Raw genomic sequence first — 25,092 nt, 5'->3', positions numbered from 1 at the left:
CTTGTATTCATGCAGTCAACCTACCAATTTACCAAGTAACTCATGTTTATCGACTCTGTGCCCTGCACCATGCTGAGTGCTGAGTGCTGAGTGCTGGGTGCTGGGAGCTGGGTGCTGGGACTGCAACCATAAATGACCGCCAAGATCCTCTGGGAGCCAACAATCTGGGGGTGAGGGGGTGAAACAGTGAGGAAGTGAGCAAATCTATCAATAAGTGCTGTGTGCTCTGAAGACATGAACTTGCTGGTGTCACACAGACTGGGAGCTGGCGCGATGGAAGGACTTTAGTGGGGTGATCCGAGAAGGTGACGTTGGAGTCCACATGAGATGGGACCCCCAGCTCTGGAGGGACCCCAGTTCTGTTGCTGTGTGGGAGTCCTGGACCTTGAATGTGGTTGGGTAGTTTAACCATGAGTGGGGCTGGTGAAATCCATCCCTGGTGGCAGTGTTGAGGCTCTGGGGATGCCAGTCTTTGAGGTGAGACCCAAGTAGGAGCCCCCTGGGGGCCGCGGGAGGAATTGCTGTGGTTGGGAGGGTGGTGAAATCAACTGTAGCTGTGAGCAAGCACGTGGGGGGCTGGGCCTGCCGGAGCTGTCCCCATCTGATGGAGGAGGAAGGCTGGGGGCCTCCAGGGAGTGGCCTCTGTGCATCTCTCTTGGTGTGAAAGCAAGACCCGGAGCCTCCGATCAGATGCCCAAGCCATTCTTCCTTCACAGGAGCCGCCTTTGTCTCGCCACAGACAAAACCAGCCGGGGGCACTGTGGCCCTGGGGACATGGGACAGAGGAGAATCTGTGCTTACCCTGTCCCCAGGGAGCTGGTGGCTGTGACCTGCTCTCTTGTTTCCCTGACACCTTCTCTGGATGCCTCTGGGAAGTTTCCCATTCTTCTCCCGCTTCTCAGGGGTGGTGGGGAGCAGGGGGGATGGGGGGGTGGGGGCGGAGCAGCCCCCTTTCTGTGAATGTGGCCTCCATCCTACCTGGCTCTAGACTCTGGAATCTCCTCCTTGGCCTGGACTCAGAATCCGGGTCTCTGGGCTGTGTGAACAAGAGTGGGGTGTGGAGAAGAAATTCCTTCTCCTTCCAGATGTGGCCAGGCCCACATCCAGCCCTGCTTAGCAGTCTGGACTCTAGCTGAAGAGGCAGAGAGAGGAAGGGCCGGGGTCCCAGGGGTGACAAGGAGACAGGCCGGGGGGTCCGCGGGAGGCTGGACCGGGCAGGGGAGACAAAGCGTCCCCAGAGGATTGGTTAACCCTCCGAGGATGGTGGCCAGCTTTTCACAAGCTCCACTGGGGAGGCCGAGGTGAGGAGCTGGGGGTCTGTTGTCAGGTACCCAAACGGGGGCTGCAGACAGGTTGGGGTCTGACTTGAGGCTCCTGTGACAGAGCAGACCCTGCCCAGACTCATCCCTATCCGTGGTCCCCTATGTCTGAACATCTGCGTCTGATCTATTCTGTGAAATCCTGCATCTCTGACCCTGACGCTTGGGGGCCTGGAAGGAGAGATGGGGGATGGGATGCATGCAAGAACCTACCAGATGCAGTTTCTGGTGCTTTGAGGAGAAAGAGACTGAAATTGAAAGACGAACTTCTGAGATTGGACCCCCTCCCCACCTTCACAAAAGTTGAAAGAGGAAGCATGGGGATCCTTGCTAAAGCTTTCCAGGAGGTTCTGGGGATCCTGTAGCTGCTCTCTTCAGGGTTCTGATCTCCTCTGGTGATGAAAACAGAACAGAGGACGTGTGACTTCCCATGAGGCACCAAACTCCCGAGGACACATTTCCACGTCCTGCCTTGGGGGCAGGATTTCGTTCAGGAGCCGCAACGCTGGGCGTGAAGCTCTGTGGAGGTGTGGTGGGACCAGGGGCTGGGAGGAGGTAGCTGGGGAGAAGCCCAGGCAGTGCTGGGCCTGGCTTCCTATCTCTGTCAGCCACGGGCTCTTCCCTTCCTCTCTGGAGGGTCACTGGCTTAAGGACACCTCCTGCTGGCCGGTAGATGAAATGAAGGCCCTTGGCCCTTCTGAGCCCTTTTTATCAGGATCTCCTTGTAGGGAAGGGCTGAACCTAGAAATCACTTCCTTCTCTTTCTTCCCATCTGCTCTTCCTTCCTTCTGTTTGATGAGTGCCTTTCATGTTCTTGGTGCTGAGGAGTCTTAAGAATCCTCTTAAAGAAAATCATCTTGTCCTTCTCTCTTAGTCTAGGCAGGGCCACACTTCAGCCTACCTGAGGAACTTCCTTCTGTTTGAAAAATTCAACCAGTGATTCCTTTTTTTTTTTTTTTTTTTTTTTGGCAGTACGCAGGCCTCTCACTGTTGTGGCCTCTCCCGTGTGGAGCACAGGCTCCGGACGCGCAGGCTCAGCGGCCATGGCTCACGGGCCCAGCCGCTCTGCAGCATGTGGGATCTTCCCGGACCGGGGCACGAACCCATGTCCCCTGCATCGGCAGGCGGACTCTCAACCACTGCGCCACCAGAGAAGCCCTAGTGATTCCTTTTGATTAAACTTTGTTCCACATGCTGTGGATTAAGCCCAGTTTCCTCACATCTCACGACGCAGCCATTTCCTCTGGCGCCAGGGTGGGGAGGGCTGTGAAGATCGCAGGCCCCCCAAAGAGGAGGAAGGGCCCCTCTGCAGGCCTGGCACGGACTTCAGCAGTGCCAGGCACTTCACTGTAGGTCATGGGCAAGAGCAAAGGCAGGGCCTGCTAGGGAGGGGCTCGCGTATTACATCTCCGCCTACTTCCGTGACGCCCCCTCCCGCTTTCATCCAGAGCCTTCGTGGTGGTGTGTGTGGGAAGACAGTGAGGGACCCTTTGCTTGGGCACTGTTGAGGGCTGAGGGCCCCAGTGTCTGTCTTTCCTCGTCTCTCTAGCTGGTGCTAGAGAGCTGGCTAGAGCTGGTGCGTACCAGCAGGGCCCCCTTCCCCCCTCCCTCACTGTGTTCCTGTCAACCTCCCCCAAAGCGCTGCACCTCACTGCCTTGTCTCATGGTGGGGAGATGAACTGGGGAGTGGGGAGGGCCTGAGAAGTCCCATGGGGTGGGGGGAGCTTGGAGGCAGGAGTAAGCTCGCTGAGAAACTCTGCATGTCGGGAAGGAGACCTTGCCTGGAGCCCCTGCAATGCTGTCTGTGTGTCCCCATCCTTCCCTGAGGAAGAAGGACAGCATTGTCTCCCTGAGGACAGAGAGACAGCATTGCCAGGAAAAACAGCCCCGGTACAGTGCCCAGGGAAGCCCGGGCCCGGGAGTGCAGGCAGCGGTCGGAGGCGGCGCGCGGGGGTTGGGAGCGCCCTGGCTGGGCTCCAGTGGTCTGTTGCTGTGAAGGAGGCCCTGGCAGGGTCCTGCTCGCAGCCGCAGCTCTCCCGCCCTTTTTCTTTCTGGGCTTGGCTGGCTGGCTCCCCTCCCAGTTTCTCTGCAGGGACAGAACCAGGGGCAGAGCTCACAGCCGCCTCTTTCCACCTCCCCGAAGTCTGTCTGTGGGTCTCCCTCTGTGTTTGTCTCTCTGCGTCTTCTCTCCCTCTCTCCAGAGTCCAGCACCTCCTCTCACCTCTCTCTTCCTCCTGCTCCCTGGTTCCAGGGTCACAGTATGGTGACCCCCAAACAATTCTCCTGAGAGGCCTCCAACCCCTGTTCACATCCTCTGAGCACAGCAGAGGCAGAGAAGGGTCCCTGTTCTCCAGTGGTGGCCACGGGGCAGGATGTGATGGGACGTGGCACATCCTGAACCCCGAGCGGGAGGTTCAGCCATAGCTGTGGGGGGCCCAGCCCGCTCTCATCAATCTGAGTTGGTTCAGCCTCTTAGGCAGGGGCCCTTCCAGCTTGTGGGGGGCGTTTGGATGCTCAGAGCTCCCTCCTGTAGTTGGCTGGAGAGAGATCCAGGCAGAGGAGTCGAGGTGTGGCCAGGGTCAGAGGTTGGTGAGTTGGGACAACCCGTCCAGGTTGTGTTCGGTGTCCTGACGTGCATGCCAGGCCCAGGGATGTTTCTGCTTCAGTCATGGAAGCCGGAGGTCTCCGTTTAAGTTAATCACATTATGCTCTGGGGAGCAATGTGGAAATTAGAGTGAGGTCTGGAGGGAATCCGCACACACAGACGCACACACGCGCACACTCACACACTCACTGCAGCTTGGAGCACAATGCTGCCGCCACCGCCGCTGCGCCTTCCCGCAGGTGGTCGCCTGGCGCCTGGCACCGCCTCTGCTCTGCCCCTCAGCCTCTCCTGCGAGCCTCTCCCCGAGCCGCCTCCGAAGTTGCCGGGGTGCCTGCGCCCGCCCCCGCCCCCCCTCCCCCACAGCCCGCCTGGGAGACCGGCAGGCAGAGGCTGTCACAACGAGGGGAGGAAAGAGGCAGCAGCTGGAGGAAGTCCCCGAGGGTGGAAGCGCCCTGTAGCGCCCGCGTCTCCCTCCGGGGCTTCCGGGGGAGATGGAGACACGTCGGGGCCGCGCCTCGGGGGCCCTGTCGAGCTCCTCCCGCTAGAGGGGCCGGGACACTCGGGCTGCTCCTGCGGGGCTGAGCATCCGGGAGACCACGGGGCGGGTCTGTCGCCTTCCTCCTCACCACCTCTCCGGAGCAGCCGGTCCTGCTTCCGACCCTTGCGCCCGGGGCGCGCACGTCGGGGTTAAACATGACTCAGATGAGCTGGTGCTTCTCCTGCGTGATTCGATGGAGCAAGTACCTCTTCTCCTGCTTCCTGCCCCTGCGCTTCTGCCTCCGCAGACAGGTAAACTCACCTGGCATCTGCCCCACCCGTCCCCGACAGGCACTCTCCTCCCTCGGTCACCTAGGCGTCAGGTTTATCACCCTCTCGCCGCCCTCAGGGACACCCACCTTGACCGCTGTCAGCGTGGCTTTCATGAGAGTTTAGGGACTCCTGGGGGAGCCCCCACTCATGCATGGATCCACAAGGGGGAGTGGCTGCCTCACCGCCAGGGCACAGCATCTTGGAAGTCTGAAGGATAACACTGGAGTCTGTGCGAGGGCGTTGGAGAGCTGGGCACAGAGGAATATTTCTGGGGGCTTTCAGCGTCCCTCTCAAGTTTCTGTGGGAAGGGAGGGCAAGTTCCTGGAAATGTCTCTTTTTCCCCCGGATGGGTTCAGAGGATCCAGAGTTAAGGCTGAGATGTAACAGAGTGAGATGGAAATGAAGCTGGTGGACGTCAGGAGGGATTTCCTATCTATTCAGGAGGATGGGGGGACCAGGGAACCGGACATGGAAAGGACGGGGGCTGGGGCAGTAGCTGGCTTAGTGAGGGAGGAGGGGTCTGGTGGGACCCCCAGTGCTGTGGATGGGCGTGTCATGGTTGAGCATCTTTCTCCCAGAGAAGATCCTTGGCAGTGCCTTCAGGGAGTGCGTGCTTGTGTGTGTGGAGCGGGGAGGTTAGGGAGAGAGAGGAGGTGGGTCATAGCTGGCCAGCAGAGTAGGGAACTGGTAAAACTGCAGGTAACCTTAAATCCTCCCCTGGAGGCATAGAGAGAATTCCAAAAGCATGACCTCGAGCCCCCAGAAGACTCCAGTGAGGGGAAGGATTTCCAGGACTGGGGGGTCTGGCTTTCTGATCCATTCTCCATTCCATAGGGAAGCCAGAGGGGCCCCTGTCACATGGGGGAAAGGGGCTCAGTGGCACCCAGGCTGAGTGCCAGCTGTAGAGCTTGTTTGCCTGGCTTTGAATTCTGGCTCTACCATCTGCCAGCTGTGGACCTTGGGCAAGTCACTTACGCTGCCGGTACCTGTTTTCAGACATGTAGAATGGGGATTATAAAAATACCTATATTACTGGGTTATTGTGAGGATTAAATGCAGTAGGACATTTGAAGTGGTTACCAAGTGCTTTCTCTGTTTTAGGTACTCAATAAAAATTAGGAATCTTTTCTTTATTCTTGTTGTGACTTTCCATGGGGCTCTTCCTCCTTGTAGACCTTCAGGCAGGCCAGAGATGGGGTATGTGGGAATAGAGGGATTTCTCCCAGTATCCATTTGTCCCATCACAGGGATAGGAAGGATTTTTCCACTCCATAAGAAGCTTGACTGTTCAGCGCCTCCTCCCAGGTGCTGCCTCTGGGACTCAGTTTCCCTCACTGCCACTCTGCAGTGGGGAAAAAGTGCCAGCAGACGCCCGCTCCAGTCACCCAAGGTGTACTTTGAAATCTTCTAGCAAAATGCATTGTCTCCAGTGATTGGCTGAGAGGCAGGCGCTGCGGCTGTGGACCACAGGGCCAGAGCCCCATCGGCGTTCTTGTGGGCTCTGAGTTCAGATGCTGCGGAGTCCGGGATTTCAGATTTGGGAAAAGGCAGCCTGCAGCGGGAATGGCCAGCCGAGACCAGGTCAGTCGGACCCCAGTCCACTTGGCGATTCCCGCTCCTCATTTGCAGAGGTTGAGGATGACATAACTCCTCCTGGGCTAGGATTTGAGCTGGGGGCTGGGGGTGAGGGGCTGGGGGATCAGCTGCAGCTGCCTCCCTCCAGCCTTTGAGGGCCTGAGTCAGGCAGGAAATTAGAGCTGGGGAAGATATCAAGATCACCGAGTTGAGCTCTGGGAAGGATTTTATTAAAAATTGTTACGATTGGGCCCGGACACTGTCCCCATCCAGGGTGCTGATGGAGGGGAGGTAGGAGAAGGGGGTGTGAGTGATGTTCCCTCCTGGGTCAGCTGGAAACTGAGGCCCATACAGGGCCTGGTTGGAAGCTCACTTTCCATCTTAGGGAGCATTCCGATTTCTGAAGTGCAAGGGGGAGATCTCCATCTTATACCGGAGGGGTAGTGGGCATAGGGGCAAGGATCTGGACCTCCCCTGGCCCATAGGGTACCTTGGTGGGCATGAGGATGAATGTGTCTTGGGCCAGGCTTGGTGAGTAGAGCATGGACGAGTCTTCAGGCCCCACTCACCCCTTGGCTACACCCTTGTTCAATGAACATCCTGCCCAGTGGTACATGGAGGCTCTGCTAGGGCTCCAAGCCCCGCAGAACTCAAAGGCTGAGTGTGTATGGGGGTGGGAGCAGGGAGAGGCAGCATGGCTTATCTGAACAGAAGCCCTGTGGCCAGACCCTGTCGTCACCCAGATCTCAGGCCCCAGGGCTTGCTAGGACTGTGGTTTTTCTCTTCTGGTTGGCTCTTCTAGAGCCCCTAGGGAGCCAGTTGGTCTCATTCTGACCCAGGTGGCAGTGCTGTCCTCGGCTTCCCTCTATGTGTCCCCCTTCCCCCTACCCCCTCTTCCCCGCCCCAAGCCAGACCTGGGCCTGGGCAGTTGACGTTCTTCTCGGAGCTGCAGCCCTTGAATGAGGAGTGGGGAGAACAGCTAACATATCACCTCAACGTGGGACCGTGAGCCCTAGTCTCTGGGTGATGGTATTGCTAGAGGAGCAGCAGGAAAATGTTTGATCCCCACGAGATGTGGAATCAGACACCCCAGATTCCATTCTCACACATACTACCTGTGTGGCGCTGAGCAAGTTGCCGAACCTCTTTGCACCTCAGTTTCCACATCTGTAAAATGAGAGCTGGTAGGAGGCTTAAGTACGATACCACAGTTAAGTGTCTGGTTAGTTAGTATTGATCCTTCCGCGGGCAGGGGCCAGAGGGACAGAGCCCGAAGGAGCCACGCCATTGCGAGGGCTTTGTTGTCAGATTCCTGTGTCCCGTGCTGTTGGGATCTGCATTTGGACGTTGATGGGGAATCCCAGCGCCAGCTCTGCACCTGCCTATTTGGTAGGAGGCCCCTGCGACTGGCTGCGATGAAGGCTGTGGTGTGTGCAGCCCCCGTGTGAAGGCAGAGGGTTGCAAGGTTGGCAGGAGAAAGGTGACAGCGTGACTCTGGCCCTACAGTGACTGGACAGCGGGGTGCCTGCGAAAAATCTGGCGCCCGGGAGCCACAGCTCTGTGACCTCAGGCTGGTCCCAACCCCTCCCTCCACTGCAACATTGTCATCTCTTAGATGAGGGGGCTGATTAGGTGAGAGGTGCCCCAAAGCCCAAACCCTCCTGGCACACTTGTTTAATTTAATCCGGCAGAATGATTAAAAAAAAAGAAAAAGCCGACGTGTAAAATTTTGCATTTTTCATATTTTATATAAAAGATTTTATAAGATAATATAGATTTGGGGCTTCTCTTGACAGATCAAAATATTTGACAGTGTGGGGCTCACGTTGCTGACACCACAGCAGCTGTCACCGAGGAGTGGGATCCCCTTTAGCCGGGCCTGCCCTCTCCAGGTCCCCAGAGACTCCTTGCCCGCTACCTTCATTTAACTTCTGTCAGGCCCCTGAAGGATGTGACTGTGACCCCTGGAAAGGCTCCAGGTCTTGCCAGCTCTGATGTTCGGTGACCTTCCGATTCTGTGACCAGTGGTGACAGAGGAAAGACTTGATGCCATGTTAGGAGATGGGCTGACAGCAGGAAGAACTTTGTAATGGACAAGTGTGGAAGGATAAGAAGAATGGATTGGAGAGAGCTGGGGCCTTGGCCTGGGAAATCTGTGGCCTCACAGGAGGTGGAGCTGGAAGGGACCTTTGAGACCATCAGCTTGGTCATTTCGCAGGTGCGGAAACTGAGGCTGAGAGAGGGGAGTGCCAGGCTCACGCTTACGAGGCCTGTTAGCTGCGTTCCTGCCCTCACTCACTTTTCCCTCAGCTCGGCCCACCTCCGGGCCCAGCGCCAGCCCCAGAGCCTGCAGTCCTGGCTGTTTCTTCGACTGGCTGCTGAGCCAAGGGCTGAAGGGCAGTGGGCAGCGAGCAGGAAGGCTCTGCGTGCAGAGGGGAGAGTGGAGTTAAACGCCAGCTGCTGCAGAAATGGCCAGGGCAGTGGGTGGCATGGCACAGGGTGGGGGGCCGCTGCTGAGGCAGGTACCCAGTGTCTGCTGTGTGTGAGACCCTGGTCCAGGCACGGGGATCCCAGGATGGGTGATACCGCTTCAGCCTCTGGAGAGTCTGCATCCTGAGAGAGCTCAGAGGCCAGGGTGTGGCAGGAAGAGATGGTGCTGAAGAGAGGTGGGTATTACAGGCATTTGCAGAGGTATGCAGGCGAGGTATGCCCAACGCCCTTTCAACGCCCTTTCTGGCCCACCCTGGCCCCAGAGGAAGGTTTGGGAAGGGGTAGTAGATGGTAAAAGTAGGAAAATATGTTAGGACCCATTGATTGGTAGAGTGATTCATTGCTTCTTCAACCATGTCTGGCACCTGCTGTATGCCAGGCTCTGGGGATACAAAACACAGGACATGTCCTTGCCCAAGGAACTCTCCCTGTCTGTGTGTTGGAGTGGAGGGGACACCAGCTGTGAAGGATGAATAATGGGTAACAAGCCTGAAATAGGGTCATTACATGGAGTTGGAGACACTTCAGGTGGCAGAGTTGAACATTCAACAGGGAAGATGGTGGATGGGTAACAGGAAGGACTTCCTGACAGTGAGAGGTTAAGATACAGGAGAGACACCCATGGTCTTGGAAAAGGGGAATTCTGGGTGCAGGGTTCCTCTGAGGGGACCCCCAGCACTAGGGTTCTCCACTCCCATTTTCAGTCCTGGCTGAAGGGACTGGAGAGGGAGCTGGCCTGGGTGGGGGCTGTAGGGCCCCCTTTGGGTTACATGGGAGACCAGACAAGTTGGTGTCGCTGTGACTTGGTCTTTGGTCTTGTTGTTTAGCATTTCTGGGAAGCAGCAAGGTGATTTCTCAGAACTCCCAAGATAGCTGCCAGCAGGCACATCTTCTAGTGACGTTGGCAGCAAAGGGTGGGAGTGGGCGCCGGGATGGCAGGACTGAGCTGGCTGAGCCCTTGAAGTTGCTGGGAGGCTGGCAGGGCTGGTGATGGTGGCTAGGGGTGGGCTCAGGGGCTCCCAGAGAGGCCCCCTGAAAACCACTCTTCCTTGACTGCCCTGGGCTTCAACCAGTGGAGAGAGGGAGGGTTGGCAGGAGCGTCCATCTGTGGACATGCCCAGTGGTGGCTGTAGGGCCAGCTACATGTGGGACACTGGTCCATTTCAGTGTTGGCTGAACTGTCAGTTGAGCCCTGGCAGGCTTGGGAGGGGATATCCAGAGGCACTGTGGTTCTGGAAAGGGATGCACGGTAGGGGCAGAATCTTTCATTGCCCCACAGCTCTGCAGAAGGACTTAGAGAGATGTGAGAAGGGCCCTGATTCCTCACCTGGTAGTCTTCATCAGAACAAAGACTCTTAACTCAGGTACCCGCTCCAGGAGGGACCAGAATTAGACAGCTTGCGTTAGTGTCCTCTCCTGACTTCTCAGAACCACCGAGTCATAGAGTCCCTTGTGCAGTGCACAACCTGCACATCCACATGTGGCAGCCTTTTCCCAGACAAAGTGTGAATATTTCCCTCTCATTCTGGGGTTTCCTAGGTAGACGTCCTGACTGGACTATGGGCTGGGAGCCAGTACACCTGTCTGGGCAGGTCCTCCTGAGGGGAGAGGCTGGTTGTAGAGACTGTACCCTGGGGTGGCACCGTGTGTGGGGCTGACAGAGTGGTGAGGGAAGGCTCTTGGGTGCGTGGGGGAGAGAGGCAGGGGATATATACCCCTTTTTACGTGTGGTCCAGGGCATCTACCCCGTGCTGGTATGTGTGCATAGGAGCTCAAGCAAGAGGACTTTCTTGCCAAGTTACTCAATCCAAGAAAATGGTCTCAGAGTGCCTCCTCTGGGTGGGGCCCTGTCCTCGGCACTCTGTGTGTTTATGTGAGCTGGACTGTGTGTCCTGGTGTGTGTGTCTACAGAGGCGGGGTGGGACTGAGCCCTCTTTCCCTGCCCGGAAGGCTCCAAAAAATAGAAAATAGAGCGGGGTGATTCACCAGCCCCACCCACCCTTACTTGGTCCAGCTGCGGCCAGAGCTCAAAGAGGAAAGTTTCTGGGGGGGAAGGTAGAGGGGGGAGTTGAGACAATGAGGGCCTGGGGCCGATTTTGCTGGATTCCCCTGCTGTGCGCCCCGGGAAGACATTTGGATACCCCTCTTCTTCCCCCCACCCCAGACCCCAAACTTCTGGCCCTGGGCTAAGGTGAGGGGGAGGGGAGGGAAGGGCTGGCGGGGGCGGGTGGGGGGACAGTGTAGGGGGAGACGTAGGCACGTGGAATGGTGGGAGGTGAAAACTGGGCCCAGGGAGGGGGAGCAGGGGCGGTGGAGGAGGAAGTGGGGAAATGCAAACCAAATGTTGGCCCGGGGCACAGTCAAGAAAAACAGACTCTCGCGGGAGCCTGGAGCGGGGCTCCTTTTAGGAAGGGCAGGAAGGGCTGGGACAGATGTTTGGAGAAAAGAAAGAAAGAAGGGGAAAAAAAAAGTAGGAAAAAAGTTGGAATGAAATCCCCAGCCCTGGGGGCAGGGCCGTTCTAGGCCAGGCTTCTCTTCAGTAAAGCGTGGTGTGGGATCTGAGCTTGCCGAGTGGGCATCAGGGTGCCCTGGGCACTGACCTAGCTAAGTGAGTGCAAGTGACTTTGTGTTCCGAGGGCAGGAGGGCATGCTTGTGTCCTTGGCGATGGGATGGGGCTGAGGAACCCCAGCTCAAGCGGACTGTGCTGTTCCATGTCTGTCTGTCCCTCCATCAGTGGTCTGGGGGTGGAGGTCTGCAGTAAGTAGAGAAGACTCCAGGCCTGGCAGTGTCAGATCCAACCAGAAGGCAGGAGCAGCTTGATGGCTCACAGGGGTTGTGTGTCTGGGGTTGTGTGTCTGGGGTGTGGGGCGGGGGGGGGGGTGGCTTCTGGGGGGGAGGGGCTGTCTCCAGTAGCTGTCCCTTTGTTCTGCCTCCTTCCCACCCCCTGTGAAGCAGGGCTTCTGACCCCCAAAGCCACCAGTGGAGCTGGGAGGAGGGAGGAGACAGGAGGCTGGGCCTAGGGGGTGGAGTCGGGGGAGGAGGAGGAGAGGGAGGGAGGGTGAATTGGAGGCAGGCAGGGCAAGCGCTGCAGATGCTGGCGGAGCCAGAGCAGCCGCCGCGGACTCAGCGCTCCCTTCTGCCTGCTCCGAGGGGGCTGCGAGCTCGGGGGGACCCTTTGCAGTCCCCAGGCGTGGCCCCAGGGACAGGGACCCTCGAAGATGACGTGGATCTGTCTGTCCTGCATGCTCTGGGTAGGTGTGGTAGCGTTAGCTAGGAGGTCGAACCCCCCTCCCCCTTCGACCTTAGCCTTACCCTGAGAGCCTGGGGTTGGGGGAGTGTTGGTGTTGAAGGAGGGGGCTTTTATGCCTCTGACGGACAGAAGGAAAGACTGACTTGAGTCGACCCTCAGCCTGAGTCCGTCCCCATCAACGGGGCCCAGGCCCCGGTTCTGCCGGTCAGTACATCCCCCCTCCCCTGTGTTCTCTCCCCCAGTTGAGTCCAGGAGCTGTAAGTAGAAGGAAGCCATCACAAAGTTTGTTTCTTTTTGGAGCCACTCCTGTCTCCATTCCCACCCCACACCGAGGTGAAAATTCTTCACCCCTCAAGTTGCTCAGCCTAAGAGTCTGGAGGGGGGCAGTGGTAGGGGCCTGAGGAACAGGGAGCATTGACCTAGAAGATGAAATCTGGAAAAGCCAGGCTGGGGAAAAGTTCTGCTCGGGTTCCATCACTTTTACCCCAATTTCAGCTTCTACCCGCTGCCATTCCCCCCCCCACAGACCTCCCATCCTTACCAAGACCTCCCCCCATCCCCTCCAGTCCCAGAGGAGGAAGCCACGGCCTCCTCTTTCCCCTTCTTGGCCCCAGATTCAGGAAGGTGTGTGTCGGCGCAAGGTGCTTGAAGGGTGGGCAGGCAAGGGTCTGGGGGCCACATGGTGAGGGTTAAAAGTCTTGAGGCCAGTCAGGGGCAGAGGCTCCTGGGAGAGGGGGGGCTGGGAGAGGGCTGACTGTTGCAGGAGGGGAGGGGGCAGGGACGGGAGACCCCTTCCTCAGAGGGGCTCCGCTCTCTGGGCTGGGTGAAGGCATGCACAGGGGTCAGGAGGGCAAGGAAGTCATCCCTGGCTGAGGTTAATGTTGGTCTCAAAGAGAGTGATGGCTAGTTTGGGGGAGGGCGTTTCAGGCCCAGGATCCAGATGTGGCCTTTCCTGCCCCTTTCCCTGTTCCGGCCAGTCCTCGGGAGGGCCCTCCTTGGCCCAGGCAAGCCCAGGCTGAGGACAGTGGTGGGAGATCAGACTTGGGCAGTCAGGTGTACTCTGGGCAGAGAGGGGAAGTGGGGAGGGGGCTGGCATGAGGGGGTTTGGGTGGCGTGTGGGGCTTGGGTGTGGGCGTGGGTCTGAGTAAGAGACTGAAGGTGTCTGGAGCGTCCTGCACAGAGGATGCATCAGGGGTTCGCTGGGCTGCTGTCAACATCTGTATAATGGGAGCCTTGGCCAAGGTCATTTCTCCAGCCCCTTTCAGCTCCCTGGGACAGACTCCGGAAGGCCTGAGGATGGTGCTGAGGAGAGAGGCTGGCAGGGAGGGAGGCCTGCGGTGGGAAAGGATGGCAGTTAGACTTCCAGGGGGTGATGCTGGTGTGGATGGAGACAGGGCCACGTCAGCGGAGAGGCTCTGGGAGAAGCGCTGCACGGCTCTGAGCCTCAGTTTCCCTGTGGGTAAGACGGGGGTGATGGCGGGGAGGTGCAGAGAGGTGAGCATGAGTGCCTCGTCCATGTCACTTCTCTCCCTGAGAGCTGGGGACCAAGGGCTGGTGTGGACGCAGCCACTTTTCTAAGGCCCTCCCCTCACCCCTTTTCCTGTCCTCTCTCCTGGTGCCTCCCCGCCCCTGTCCCTCCCCAGCTCTGTGAGACAGCCCAGCAGGCAGGCTTCTGTGGGAGTGGAAAGAGGCCGGTGGGAGTGGGCTGGGGAGAAGGGGGTTTTCTCTCCATCCGGCCCCGGCCTGGATGCCCATTGCCAGGGTGGGCCCGAGTCTGGAGGGTGTGGACTGGCCCGAAGGCACAGCCCTGGCCCCGTCAAGCTCCTTGTCCCCCTCCTCCAGTTGTCCCAGGCAGTTGTCCCAGCAACCTTCCTCCTTCCCGGGTGGGGCTCTATGGGACTGGGGTGTAAGTTTGTAACAGGAAGGGGAAGGGTAGCTGGTGCCAGTTACGGAGAGGGGGCATGGAGGTCCTGGAGACCTTGACAAGGGAGCTGCTTGAGAGGCTCCTGCTGGTGGGAAGTGCGTGGACTTTGACACCAGGCAGGGCTAGGCTCAGATCCTAGCTCTGTCATTTACCAGATGGGCAGCCTTGGGTACAGCAGCTCCCTTCTTGAGCCTCAGTTTCCTGATTCTGTAAAGTGGAGGGAATAATACACACCTTGTCTGGCTGGGGAGACGACAGAGACAAAGTATGTCAAAAGACCAGGTACCCAGGCACTCAGTAGGTGCTCAGTAAATGCTGGTCCCTCCCCCACTCCACAACCTCCTTCTTGGCTCACGGGATCCCCTGTATTGCAGATCTGATGTGCGGGAGGATCTCCCCGGGAATAACTGCAGACATTTCATCCAAGAAGTAATCTATCTGTAATGCGTAGTTTTAACAAGCTCTAGGAATAAAAATCACTTCGTTAGCTGAGGAGCTGAGCTATATATTATTCATAACTTGATTTTCTCATCAAATGCTCCCATTCGCTATTATTTACTCAAGCACGGTTTATTTAGAAAATAATTACATGCCTATTAATTGAGGCTTTTTGGTGTTACACCGATGGAGTTAGAGCTGTAGGCCCTTCCTTCTGGAGGGGCTCATTCTGTTTTCAGGAACTGGGAAGGGGCTTATTAGATGGGACTGAAAGAGCCACAGGCATGACTGGGCGCCAAGTACAGCCCTGGCCCTGCCCTGAGCAAGCCATGTGGCCTCGGGCTCGTCACTTGACTTTTCTGGACCTCATTGAAGCTGACCTCTGAGGCCACTTCCAGCTGCAGACAACGAAACGTTCTCTTTTCTGGAGCTGGTGTCCTTCCCAGCGCTAAGCACACATTTCTGTCAGAGGGTCCTCGTGAACCTCCGGTTTCCTGGTGTGCAGTTCTTGCCTTGTGTACCCCACTCTGACCCCTCCGTCCTGAAGTCCTCCTCTTTGGAGTTTTGTTAGCCTGTAAGGGCTGTGCCCACCATGGGCCTCCTGGCCACACATTTGGGAGCTGGGCTGGGCTGCGTGACACGGACAGGGTCTGAAAGAAAATACCCCCTTTGCAAAATTTTTCAAAATGGCGTTTGAGGCACAAAGTCAGGGAGCAATACCGTACTGTTTTTCTGCGATGCTCAGTGGGAGTGTGGCAGGCTGGCCGAGAGCGCAGTGCCTGTGTTTCATCCTGGCCCTGTGACTCGGATGCTCTGTGGCTTCGAACCTCTGTTTCTCGGTTGGTTTCCTCAGCTACCTATAGCGTTGTTAAGTTTTAAAGGAGCCAATACATTTCGAATAGCGTTTCTCCCCCAGTAAGAGCTCAAGAAATATTAGCTCTCTTTATATGACAGCACATTTCAAGGCCACGCAGCAAGTTAGAGTCAGAACCAGGACCTGGCGCGCCTGCGTCCCCATCCAGGGCTTTCCATTCCGGGAATACTTTGGCGAAGGGCAGGACGGGGTGTAAGGATGATGTGAAGGCCCAGAACATGCAGGTCTTCTCCTGCAGGCAGCGTGCACAGGGTCAGAGCACGGATGCTGGGTGTGTGGTCTGGGCAGCCATGTAGCCTCTCTCTGCCTTACCTGTGTCCATGTCCTTGACTTATGCAATTTCATTTGAACCTCACTGTAATTCTGTGAGGTGGGAAGGGAAGGGATGGCTAATTCCAGTTTCTAGCCAAGGCGAAGGGGACCCACAGAGGGGAAGGGGCCCCATGGCCACTGGGTTCAGTGCTCCTGAAAAGAGGAAGGGTATGGGCCGGGGGCTTTGCAGCTCTGGGTCAAGGGGTTGGTGGCCAGCAGCCTAAGGATAGGAAATGGTGTTGGGGAAGCACTGTGACAAAGAAACCATCCAGTCATTCTGCCAGGTCAACACCCACCCACCCATGTTCCCATCCATCTATCTCACCAGGGATTATAGAGTGCCGACTTTCTTCAAGAAGCTTGCAGATATTGGGCAAATGATTACAATAAGATGGGTGTTACCAAGAGGGAAACTGTGGGGACATTTAAGGGGGGACCTAGCCTAGATTGGGGGAGAAGGGGCGTATCAGGAAAGACCTCTTGGGAGGTGAACTTTTTTTTTTTTTTTTTTTTTTTTTTTTTCTTTTTGCGGTATGCGGGCCTCTCACTGCTGTGGCCTCTCCCGTTGCGGAGCACAGGCTCCGGACGCGCAGGCCCAGCGGCCATGGCTCACGGGCCCAGCCGCTCCGCGGCACATGGGATCCTCCCAGACCGGGGCACGAACCCGCATCCCCTGCATCGGCAGGCGGACTCTCAACCACTGCGCCACCAGGGAGGCCCATGGGAGGTGAACTTTAAACTAGATCCAAAGATGAAGCTGAGACCTCAGACATCCAAGTGCGGGAAGTAAGAATAATTGACAAAGGATAAGGGCGGAGGGGGTAAAGCAGCCAGTAGATGGCCTTCGGACAGAGGGGTCCTGATGACGCAACTGCCGGGGCTCCTCCAGATGACACGGACTGCAGCTGTGGACACACCCTTGGAAGCGGTGGTAGTGCCACGGTTAGGGACCCTGTCTCAGACAGACCTGGATTTGAATCTTCGTTCCATCCTGCCCTCCCTGTGGGTCGCAGAGCACATTGCTCAGCCTCATCATAGGACGTTGTTGTGAGGATTCAGGGAGGGCACCTGTGCCAGCCCCTCGCCGTGATGCTGCACCTTCAGACTATCCACATCTCTGTGCCCTCCCACTCCAGGAGATGATTTCGTGTTAGAGCACAAAAAAAGGGACCTGGGACTTGATGCTCAAAAATGTTGGGACGTGGTTTTTGAAGGAGCAAGGCGAGAGGGAGAGAGAAGCAGGCTGATGGCGAGAGATGGTCCAGCTCAGGAAGCCGAGTCATGGGCCGAGGGCCACCAGGTAGAATCCCGGGCTCCCCCAGCCTCCGCGTGCTCCTCTGTCACACGGGGAGCTCAGTTAAAGCCACTCTCTGCATCCTTCCTCCCATGGAGACCCCGGGCTACGCGGTGTCCGAGAGCTTTCTCCTCAGCCAGGTGATACCAGCACTGCAACCCGTGTTCTGTCCCTTGAGGGCAGGACAGTGGGAGTGGCTGTAATTACACTAGAGCGAACCAAGGTCAGGCTCCTTCTGACTTGTTTTGGGCTCACACTGTTCGGGACACAGGGGACATGGAGCAGAAGCACGTGCAGATGTGGGCACCTGGCGGACTAGTCCAGCGCACACACAGGCGTGACGACATGGATCAGAGCCCGATCCTGGTGAACGCTTACTGTGTGTCAGGCGCTGTTCCAGCGTGTTTTCAGGCATTGCCACAACCTATGGGCAGTTGCTATGATTAGCCCACTTAACAGATTAGTAAAGTGAGGCAGACAGGAGTTAAGCAACTTGCCCGGGGTTACTTAGCTAACAAGTCGGGCAGCAGGGACCAGTCAGATTACACAGAGTGTTGAGACGGGGCACCAAGCACGTGCGACTGAGGAAAGGAGGTGGCGTTGGGCAGCCCTTACCCTGCATCGAATCATGAGGAACTGACTGGACAAATCCAGATACTGAGGGACATTCTACAGAACCGCCTGGACTCTTCAAAAAAGTCAGTGTCATAAAAGGGAAATCATAAGGTGGAGTAACGTGTCCACATGAAAGAAGAGGAAGGAAACCCAGCAACTAAATGTAATACAAGATCTTGCTTGCATCCTGAGTCCAAAATAAAAGCAAACGCAGACCCAGCTCTAATGGGTGTTATTGTGGCAAAAGGGGAAATTAGAATATGTTACTGAAGATTAGATAATGCTATTTTATCGATGTCAACTTTCCCGAGGGCGGTGATTATATTGGGCTGAGGTAGGGGACAGAGACAGAGATAGAGCGTGGAAGCGGTGAATTGGGGCCAAGGGCATAGGCGTGTTCATCTTTTCCAGAACTTTTAAAATTTTCATGGTGAGAAAAGAAGACGGGGTGGGGAGATTGATTTTGAAAGAGGCGGGGGGTGGGTGGGTATCTGGGGAGATCTCCCTGCGGGGATGAGGTTTGAATGAGGCCTTCAAGGATGCCTAGAAGCTTGACAAGCTGAGAGGGAGGAAGGGCATGCTGGGAAGAGAGAAGAGCCGAGCAGAGGCTCAGAGGTGGATGCAGGGTAGGGAGCTGGGGAGTGGGGCGAGGGGATTGAGATGGCCGGGTGGGCGGGGTATGGACCAGGGCTGCTTTCTTGCTTACTTGAGGGAGTGCAGGTCTTAACTTGGGTGCCTGGGAAGGCATGGAAGCATATTGGGGTGAGTGGGGGGGACCCCATAGAGCTGTGTTCCTTAGAGGCTGTGTGGGGAGGAGGGGTTCAGTGTCTTGGGGCAGGAGGCCGGAGGCTGTTGCAGTAGCTCCAGACAAAAGAGACAGGGCCTCCAATAGGCAAAGGCAGTGTAATGAAAAGCACAGGGGGCCGCAGGAATATTTAGGGAGCAAAATTTGCCGAGTCTGGCAACTGGTTGGATTGGAGGGTGGAGCCGGGAGGAGTTGAGAGTGACTCAGAGTTTTCCACCCGGGGCGACCAAGAACATGGTCAGGCCATTAGCTGGCTAGGGGATGGCGGGGCTGGTGGTGGTAAGGAACTTCCGTGTGTACATGAAGGTGAGGTGGGGTTGCAGAGAGCTTGCGTTTGAGGGGCCGGGGCGGCGGGGGGCTCCCGGACGCCAGCCTGCAGCTCCACTGGGAGTCCCAGTCTTCCCCATAGAAATGACCACTGATGCCAACCTGGGTCCTGGCATCCCAATGCAAGGTGATGAGACATGGAGGGGTGGATGGCCGGGAGGCAGGGAGAGGACCGAATGACCCTCCAAGTCTGTCCTAGGCCTGCTTTTCAGTGACTCTCTTTCCCAAGGCTCACTAGCTCGTAGACTTCTGCCCTCTGGCCTCATCATCCAGGTCTCCTAGTGTGGGGCGCAGGGAACCTAGTGGGGCTGGGCTGGGGAATTTTCTTGGGGAGGCGGCAGGAGCTCATGAGCTGGAGGACCCTAGGGTTATCAGTCCCCTTTCATCACCACCCCCACCCCACTGTGCTTTGCCCCAGGGGGCAGGGAGGAGCCAACAAACAGCCATTCCCACCCCAAGACCAAGGACTCCTGCCAAGGCTGCCCAAGCCAGATGCGCCACACCCCTCTGACAGGCAGCTTGGCTGAACGGAGGGTGGGAGGGAGAGATCCCCCAGAGGGCCAGGAAAGCTCTCCGATGCTGGGTGGGCTTGCTGCAGGGCTAGGGCTCTGGGTTTGGAGGGTAGGGAACAATGACTTTGGCTGGGACCCCTTCCCTTTTCTGGGTTCTGGCTCTCGAGGGAGGTAGGCGCTGGAAGGACTAGGCAGCTCCTGCCATGGCCAGGCCTCTTCTGTCCCGAGTTTCCCCCAGGTCTGTTAGGAGCGAATCCAGCAAGGGAGGGGCCGGGTGTGCTTTGTGAGGCTGTCTGCCACTTGTCAGGGAAAATGATGGTCATTGTCATAACAAGCCATTACCCTTGAGCTTGGTGCCTCATGGGCTCGTTCTCATCCTCTGCGTGTACCTGCAGAGTAACCGTGGGCGAGGGCAGCGTGGGTACTAGACCTTTGTTTATCTTCTTCCTCTGGATTTTGACATATGATTGTTAGGAAGTTCTTTTTCCCCCTTGAGTCTAATCATAAGTCCTGGCAGCTTCTGCCCACTGGGTTTTGTTTTGCCTTCAGTAACTTCACAGCAACTTCTTACAATGACAGCTCCTTCAGATATTTGAAGATGTTCCATCCTAGACTTTCTCCTCTATCATCCTGGGAAACCTTCAGACCTCTGTGGATGACTTTTAACAAGATTACCAGACATCCCAGTGTATAGCCAGGGATGCTATACATCCGGGGTCACTTTCCTGGGCATGGCCGAACTGGCCTCCTCACTTCCACCGGGGTTGCCCAGCTTCTCATGGAGGGGTGATGTCTCATTAGGCATCCCTCTCTCTGTAGCCAGCAGCACGTCCAGTCCCCAGATCCCACAGTCCCTTCCTCTCAAACTGGCCCATTATTTCCCCTACACTGTGTACACTCAGGCTGTCTTGTCCAAACCCCTTATTTTCATTTGGGGACTGTGAGGCCACCAGCCTAGAAAGCAGGTCTCTAGACTCCCATCCCAGTGCTCCCTCAGCCAGACAGTCAGGACGGGGTAGGGGTGAGGGGTAGGAGTGTGCTAGGCCATCACCCAGAGGCAGCTGAAGGAGGCCATGAGCGAGGCCAGAGAGTGTGTTTGCTTTTTTTTTTTTTTTTGACCATACTTCATTCAGATTTCTTTTGCTTTTTTTTTTTTTAAATTTTATTTATTTATTTATGGCTGTGTTGGGTCTTCGTTTCTGTGCGAGGGCTTTCTCTAGTTGCGGCAAGTGGGGGCCACTCCTCATCGCGGTGCGCGGGCCTCTCATTATCGCGGCCTCTCTTGTTGCGGAGCACAGGCTCCAGACGCGCAGGCTCAGTAATTGTGGCTCACGGGGCTAGCTGCTCCGCGGCATGTGGGATCCTCCCAGACCAGGGCTCGAACCCGTGTCCCCTGCATTGGCAGGCAGATTCTCAACCACTGCACCACCAGGGAAGCCCGAGAGTGTGTTTTCTGAACCTGGTTCCTGTTCTCCAAGCCCGGGCGGGAGGAGAGTTTGTAAACTCAGACGTTATGGAGTTGGCCAGGCAGGGCAGGCAAGCCCAGGGCCCAGGGGAGAAGCCTGGGGTTTGCTTGTCAGCCTGGAAGTCTCCACCTACTCCCCATCTGTTTACTGGACAGCCTGGACCCACTTTGGGGAGATTCTACTGCCCTGACTATGCTTTAGGGAGGAGGCCTCTTTCCCTGGGCTTTGGAGGAAGGGCTGGATTTGGGGTGTAGGCAGAGAAATCTGGGAGATAAGCTGGCACAGGGAGCTTTGCTGACTTAGTGGGGTAGGAGAGGCAGGCTTCAGGGGGCAGACTAGGCCTGAAATGATTGGGCTTTAGGGCTTCCTGCCTGCCCACCCTCCCAGAGAGGCCTTAAATTGAACCCCAAGTCCCCTCCCTGCTCCTCCCCCTATCCTAGGCCTTGGCTGCTGCAGTTGACCCGGGACTGGGTCCCCTCCCTGGAATGTCCGTGACAGAGATCATTCGGAAGGCCGCCAGCCAGGGGCTGAGATGGGAAAATGGGGGAGGAGAGACCTCAGCATAGGAGGGGACTCACCTGCCCCTCCTTGTGGGATGGGGGACACTGGGTCAAGTCCAGAGCTGGACCCTCAGCCTACCGCCCCCCGCCCCCCTCCCCTTCCCCAGCTGAAGGTGGAAACATAGCTCCCAGAATGAAGTGTCTGGAATATCAGAACCCAGGTCCTGCTGCCTTGCCCAGCCACCAGGGGGCACTGCTGGTCTCTTGTACCCACTCCTGACTCCACCACCCTCTCTGCTCTCTGGTCTCTGCTCTGGGCTTTGTATCTGCTCCATCCTGCCTCCTCACCATCTTGAGAAATAGTCTGTCTCTTTGAATTTTGAGACAATCTGAAACTTCAGAAAAGTGGAAAATACAGTGCAAATAACTTTTTTTTTTTTTCTGAGCTATTTGAGAATAAGTTGCTGACACGTTGCCTTACTACCCCTGAATACTTCCCTATTTTCCTACAGGGACTTTCCCTTCCTAACCCAACACAGCCATCCAAGCCAGGAAATTGGCATTGATCGTGACCTTCTCATCGTCAGACACCACTGAAGTTTGGCCCGTTGTCCTAATGATGTCCTTTGGGGGCGTGGAAAGAATCCAGTTCAGAATCAGCCGTGGCATTTGGTTGTCATGTCTCCTTAGTCTCCTTCAGTCTGGAAATCTCCTCAGCCTTTCCTTGACTTTCGTGACCTTGTCACTTTGGAATATTATAAGCCACTTAATTGGTGGACTGTCCCTCCACTGGGTTGGTCTGATGCTTCCTCATGATTAGATTCAGCTTGTGTCTCTTTGGCAGAAGTATCGCAGAAGTGACGTTCTGTTCTCATCCCCTCCGTGGCACATAATCTCCACTCATCCTGTTACTGGTGACGTTAGCTTTGATCACTTGATTAAAGTGCAGTGTGCCAGGCAAAGTTACTTTTTCCCCCTTTGTAATTTATAAGCATGATGTGGGGAGGTGCTTTGAGACTCGTAAATACTCTGTTCCTCATCAGACTTTGACTGTATTCACTTATTTCACATATCAGTGTGGACTCATTTAAGCCATTACTATCATTATGTATTTTGATGCTCAGATCTTCCCAGATCTGAGGAGCCCCTTCAAGCTGGCTCCTGTGTCCTATTGTCTGTCTGTCCCCCTTTGATTCTCTGGTTCCCTTTATAGTCTCTGTGTGTTTCTATCTAATCTCTCTCATTCTCTGTGTGTGCTTGTTTGTCTCTGTCTTTGTCTCTGCCTTTATCTTGGTCCTCTTTTTTTCTTCTCTGTCTGACTATTGCTGTCCCCTGTCTTTCTCTGTCTTCTCTCTCTGTCTCTCTTTGTCTTTCTCTCTCTTGTCTCTGTCTCTGACTCTTTCTGTCTCTCTCTCCCCCTCTACCTCTCTCTCTCTCTCTTTGCCTCTTTTCCTACTGGCTTTCTCTCTTATTTTGTCCGCTTTTCTCTCCGTGCCTCTCATGGTTCTTTCTCTTTTGCCCAGGACTCACCACTACACGATCTTCAGCTGGGAGTCCTGGACATGCTGGGTTTGTGGGACGCTGCCACCCGTCCTCTGAACACGCGGAGTGGGGAGGCTTGGACCAGGGTGCTAGGAGGGGGACTTGGAGGAGAAGAACCTTCTCCCTGGTCTGTGATCATGTCTGTGTGTGTCCATGCATGTGCAGAGGACATTGGAAAGCTCTGTACCTTTGGGGTGTGGGGCGCGGGTGGCAGGCAGAGAAGCGTCAGTGTCTGTGCTGTGCTGGCCCCTGCTGCTGGAGCCGGGAAATGAATCCAGTTAGGTACCAGGGTGAGGTGCCTTGGAGAGGAATGGTGCCTGCAGGCAGGGCAGGATTTCCCAGGGAGTCCTCTGAATGAGGAGCTTTCCCAGCATGTGCCTGGGCTGGGGGCTGCGGGTGGGAAGAGGGTGGTCCTAAGCAGCGTGGATGCAGGACTTTGCAGCCTAGACTGTGTTCAAATATGTGGTCACAAGCGGTGTGGGGCCCAACCTCAGGGTGTCTGGAGGGGACAACTGAGGCCCCTGTTAGTGATGGGGTGGTGGCTAGCCCTGGGATCGCGGCAAGCCAGACACGGAGAAGGCTTGGACTGCCAGCCCGCCTCTCATCCCATGTGTGTGGTGGTGTAGTTTTTTTGTTTGTTTGTTTTAACATCTTTATTGGAGTATAATTGCGTTACAATGTTGTGTTAGTTTCTGCTGTATAACAAAGTGAATCAGCTATACATATACATATATCCCCATATCTCTTCCCTCTTGCCTCTCCCTCCCATCCTCCCTACCCCACCCCTCTAGGTGGTCACAAAGCACCGAGCTGATCTCCCTGTGCTATGCAGCTGCTTCCCACTAGCTATCTACTTTACATTAGGTAGTGTATATATGTCCATGCCTCTCTCTCACTTCATCCCAGCTTACCCTTCCCCCTCCCCGTGTCCTCAAGTCCATTCTCTATGTCTGCATTCCTGTCCTGCCCCTGGGTTCTTCAGTACCACTTTTTTTTTTGAGATTCCATATATATGTGTTAGCATACGGTATTTGTTTTTCTCTTTCTGACTTACTTCACTCTGTATGACAGTCTCTAGGTCCATCCACCTCACTACAAATAACTCAATTTCATTTCTTTCTATGGCTGAGTAATATTCCACTGTATATATGTTCCACAACTTCTTTATCCATTCATCTGTCGATGGATACTTAGGTTGCTTCTGTGCCCTGGCTATTGTAAATAGAGCTGCAATGAACATTGTGGTACATAACTCTTTTTGAATTATAGTTTTCTCAGGGTATATCCTCAGTAGTGGGATTGCTGGGTCATATGGTAGTTCTATTTTAGTTTTTTAAGGAACCTCCATACTGTTCTCCATAGTGGCTGTATCAATTTACATTCTGGTGGTGTGGTTTTAAAAAGGATATTTAACCTATTGATATTTTCATAATGTAAAGAATAGTAAATAAAAATAAAGATGGAAGAAGCCTTCTGGGCTGGAGCAGGGGGTGGTAGTGAGGGTGAGAGAGAGAAAACTGAGGGGCATGGCACTCGGGGACATGGGTGAAAGGTCGAGGGCCGTCAGCAATAGGATGGATGAATGAGTTAGTTGCCTGCACATGGTGGAGTACTATGCAGCAGTGAAAAGGAGGGAGCTGCTGCTATGTAAGCACAGGGATGAATCTCCCAGATTCTTGCTGAGTCAAAGAAGCAGACACAGGAGTATATACTGTATAATTCCATTCATATGAAGCTTAAAAACCTGTCAAAATGGATCTTTGGTGATAGAAGTCACAATAGTATTTACCTTGGGGTGACATTGACTAGGACGGCCACGAGGGAGCCTCCTGGGGTGTGGGTCCATGGGGCATACGTGTGTCAAACTGTATTGAGCAATACATTTAAAATGAGTGCGCTTTGCTAATAAACTGAATCAGAAAAGTGATTAAGAATCCATGGAGGGGGCTGGGGTTTTCAACTATTGTCTGACCCCACCTCTGACTGGGAATCTGGGTCGCACCCACAGCTTTCTCTTTCCCTGGGCACCTCCTCCCATAAATGGGCTCGGGCCTTTCACAGCTGAAGGCGCTCACACCTCTCCTTTCCCCCAGTGCTTGCCTGCTTCTCCCCTGGTCCCCTGGCTCTTTCCCCTGGAGCCCGGCCTGATCACTGTGCCTCTCCTCCCACAGCCAGAGGACCTGGAGGCCCCCAAGACTCACCACTTCAAGGTGAAGACCTTCAAGAAGGTGAAGCCCTGTGGGATCTGCCGACAGGTCATCACCCGGGAGGGTTGCACCTGCAAAGGTGAGCAGCTGGCTGGGCCATGGGGGATGGGGAGCACGTCTTCATGGGAGTGAGATGCCCGAGGCCTGGGTCAGGCTGGGATGTTCTTGGGGTCCCGGCTTGGTGCCTGGTTCTCATTTGGGAGGGGATGCTGAGCACATGGATAGC

The 25,092-nt window shown here is 55.7% G+C and overlaps 1 protein-coding gene across 8 annotated transcripts in view; it reads left to right on the top strand.

The window, feature by feature from the left end:
• Positions 1 to 25,092, top strand: part of TNS1 (tensin 1) — a 232,385-nt gene that overhangs the window by 20,187 nt on the left and 187,106 nt on the right. For 4 of the 8 annotated variants that reach the window (XM_081242900.1, XM_081242898.1, XM_081242901.1 and 1 more), the window contains exon 2: positions 24,831 to 24,945. In XM_081242900.1, the coding sequence (XP_081099026.1) occupies positions 24,831 to 24,945 (115 nt within the window). Of the gene's footprint in view, positions 1 to 10,911; positions 10,991 to 11,895; positions 12,052 to 24,830; positions 24,946 to 25,092 lie in introns of those variants that run through there. The other 4 variants (XM_081242904.1, XM_081242902.1, XM_081242907.1 and 1 more) reach the window with 3 other exon arrangements.

The sequence above is a fragment of the Mesoplodon bidens genome (genome assembly GCF_964165515.1).
Source record: "Mesoplodon bidens genome assembly, chromosome: 8".
NCBI lineage: Eukaryota > Metazoa > Chordata > Mammalia > Artiodactyla > Ziphiidae > Mesoplodon > Mesoplodon bidens.
This window is presented reverse-complemented; position numbering and strand designations above follow the sequence as displayed.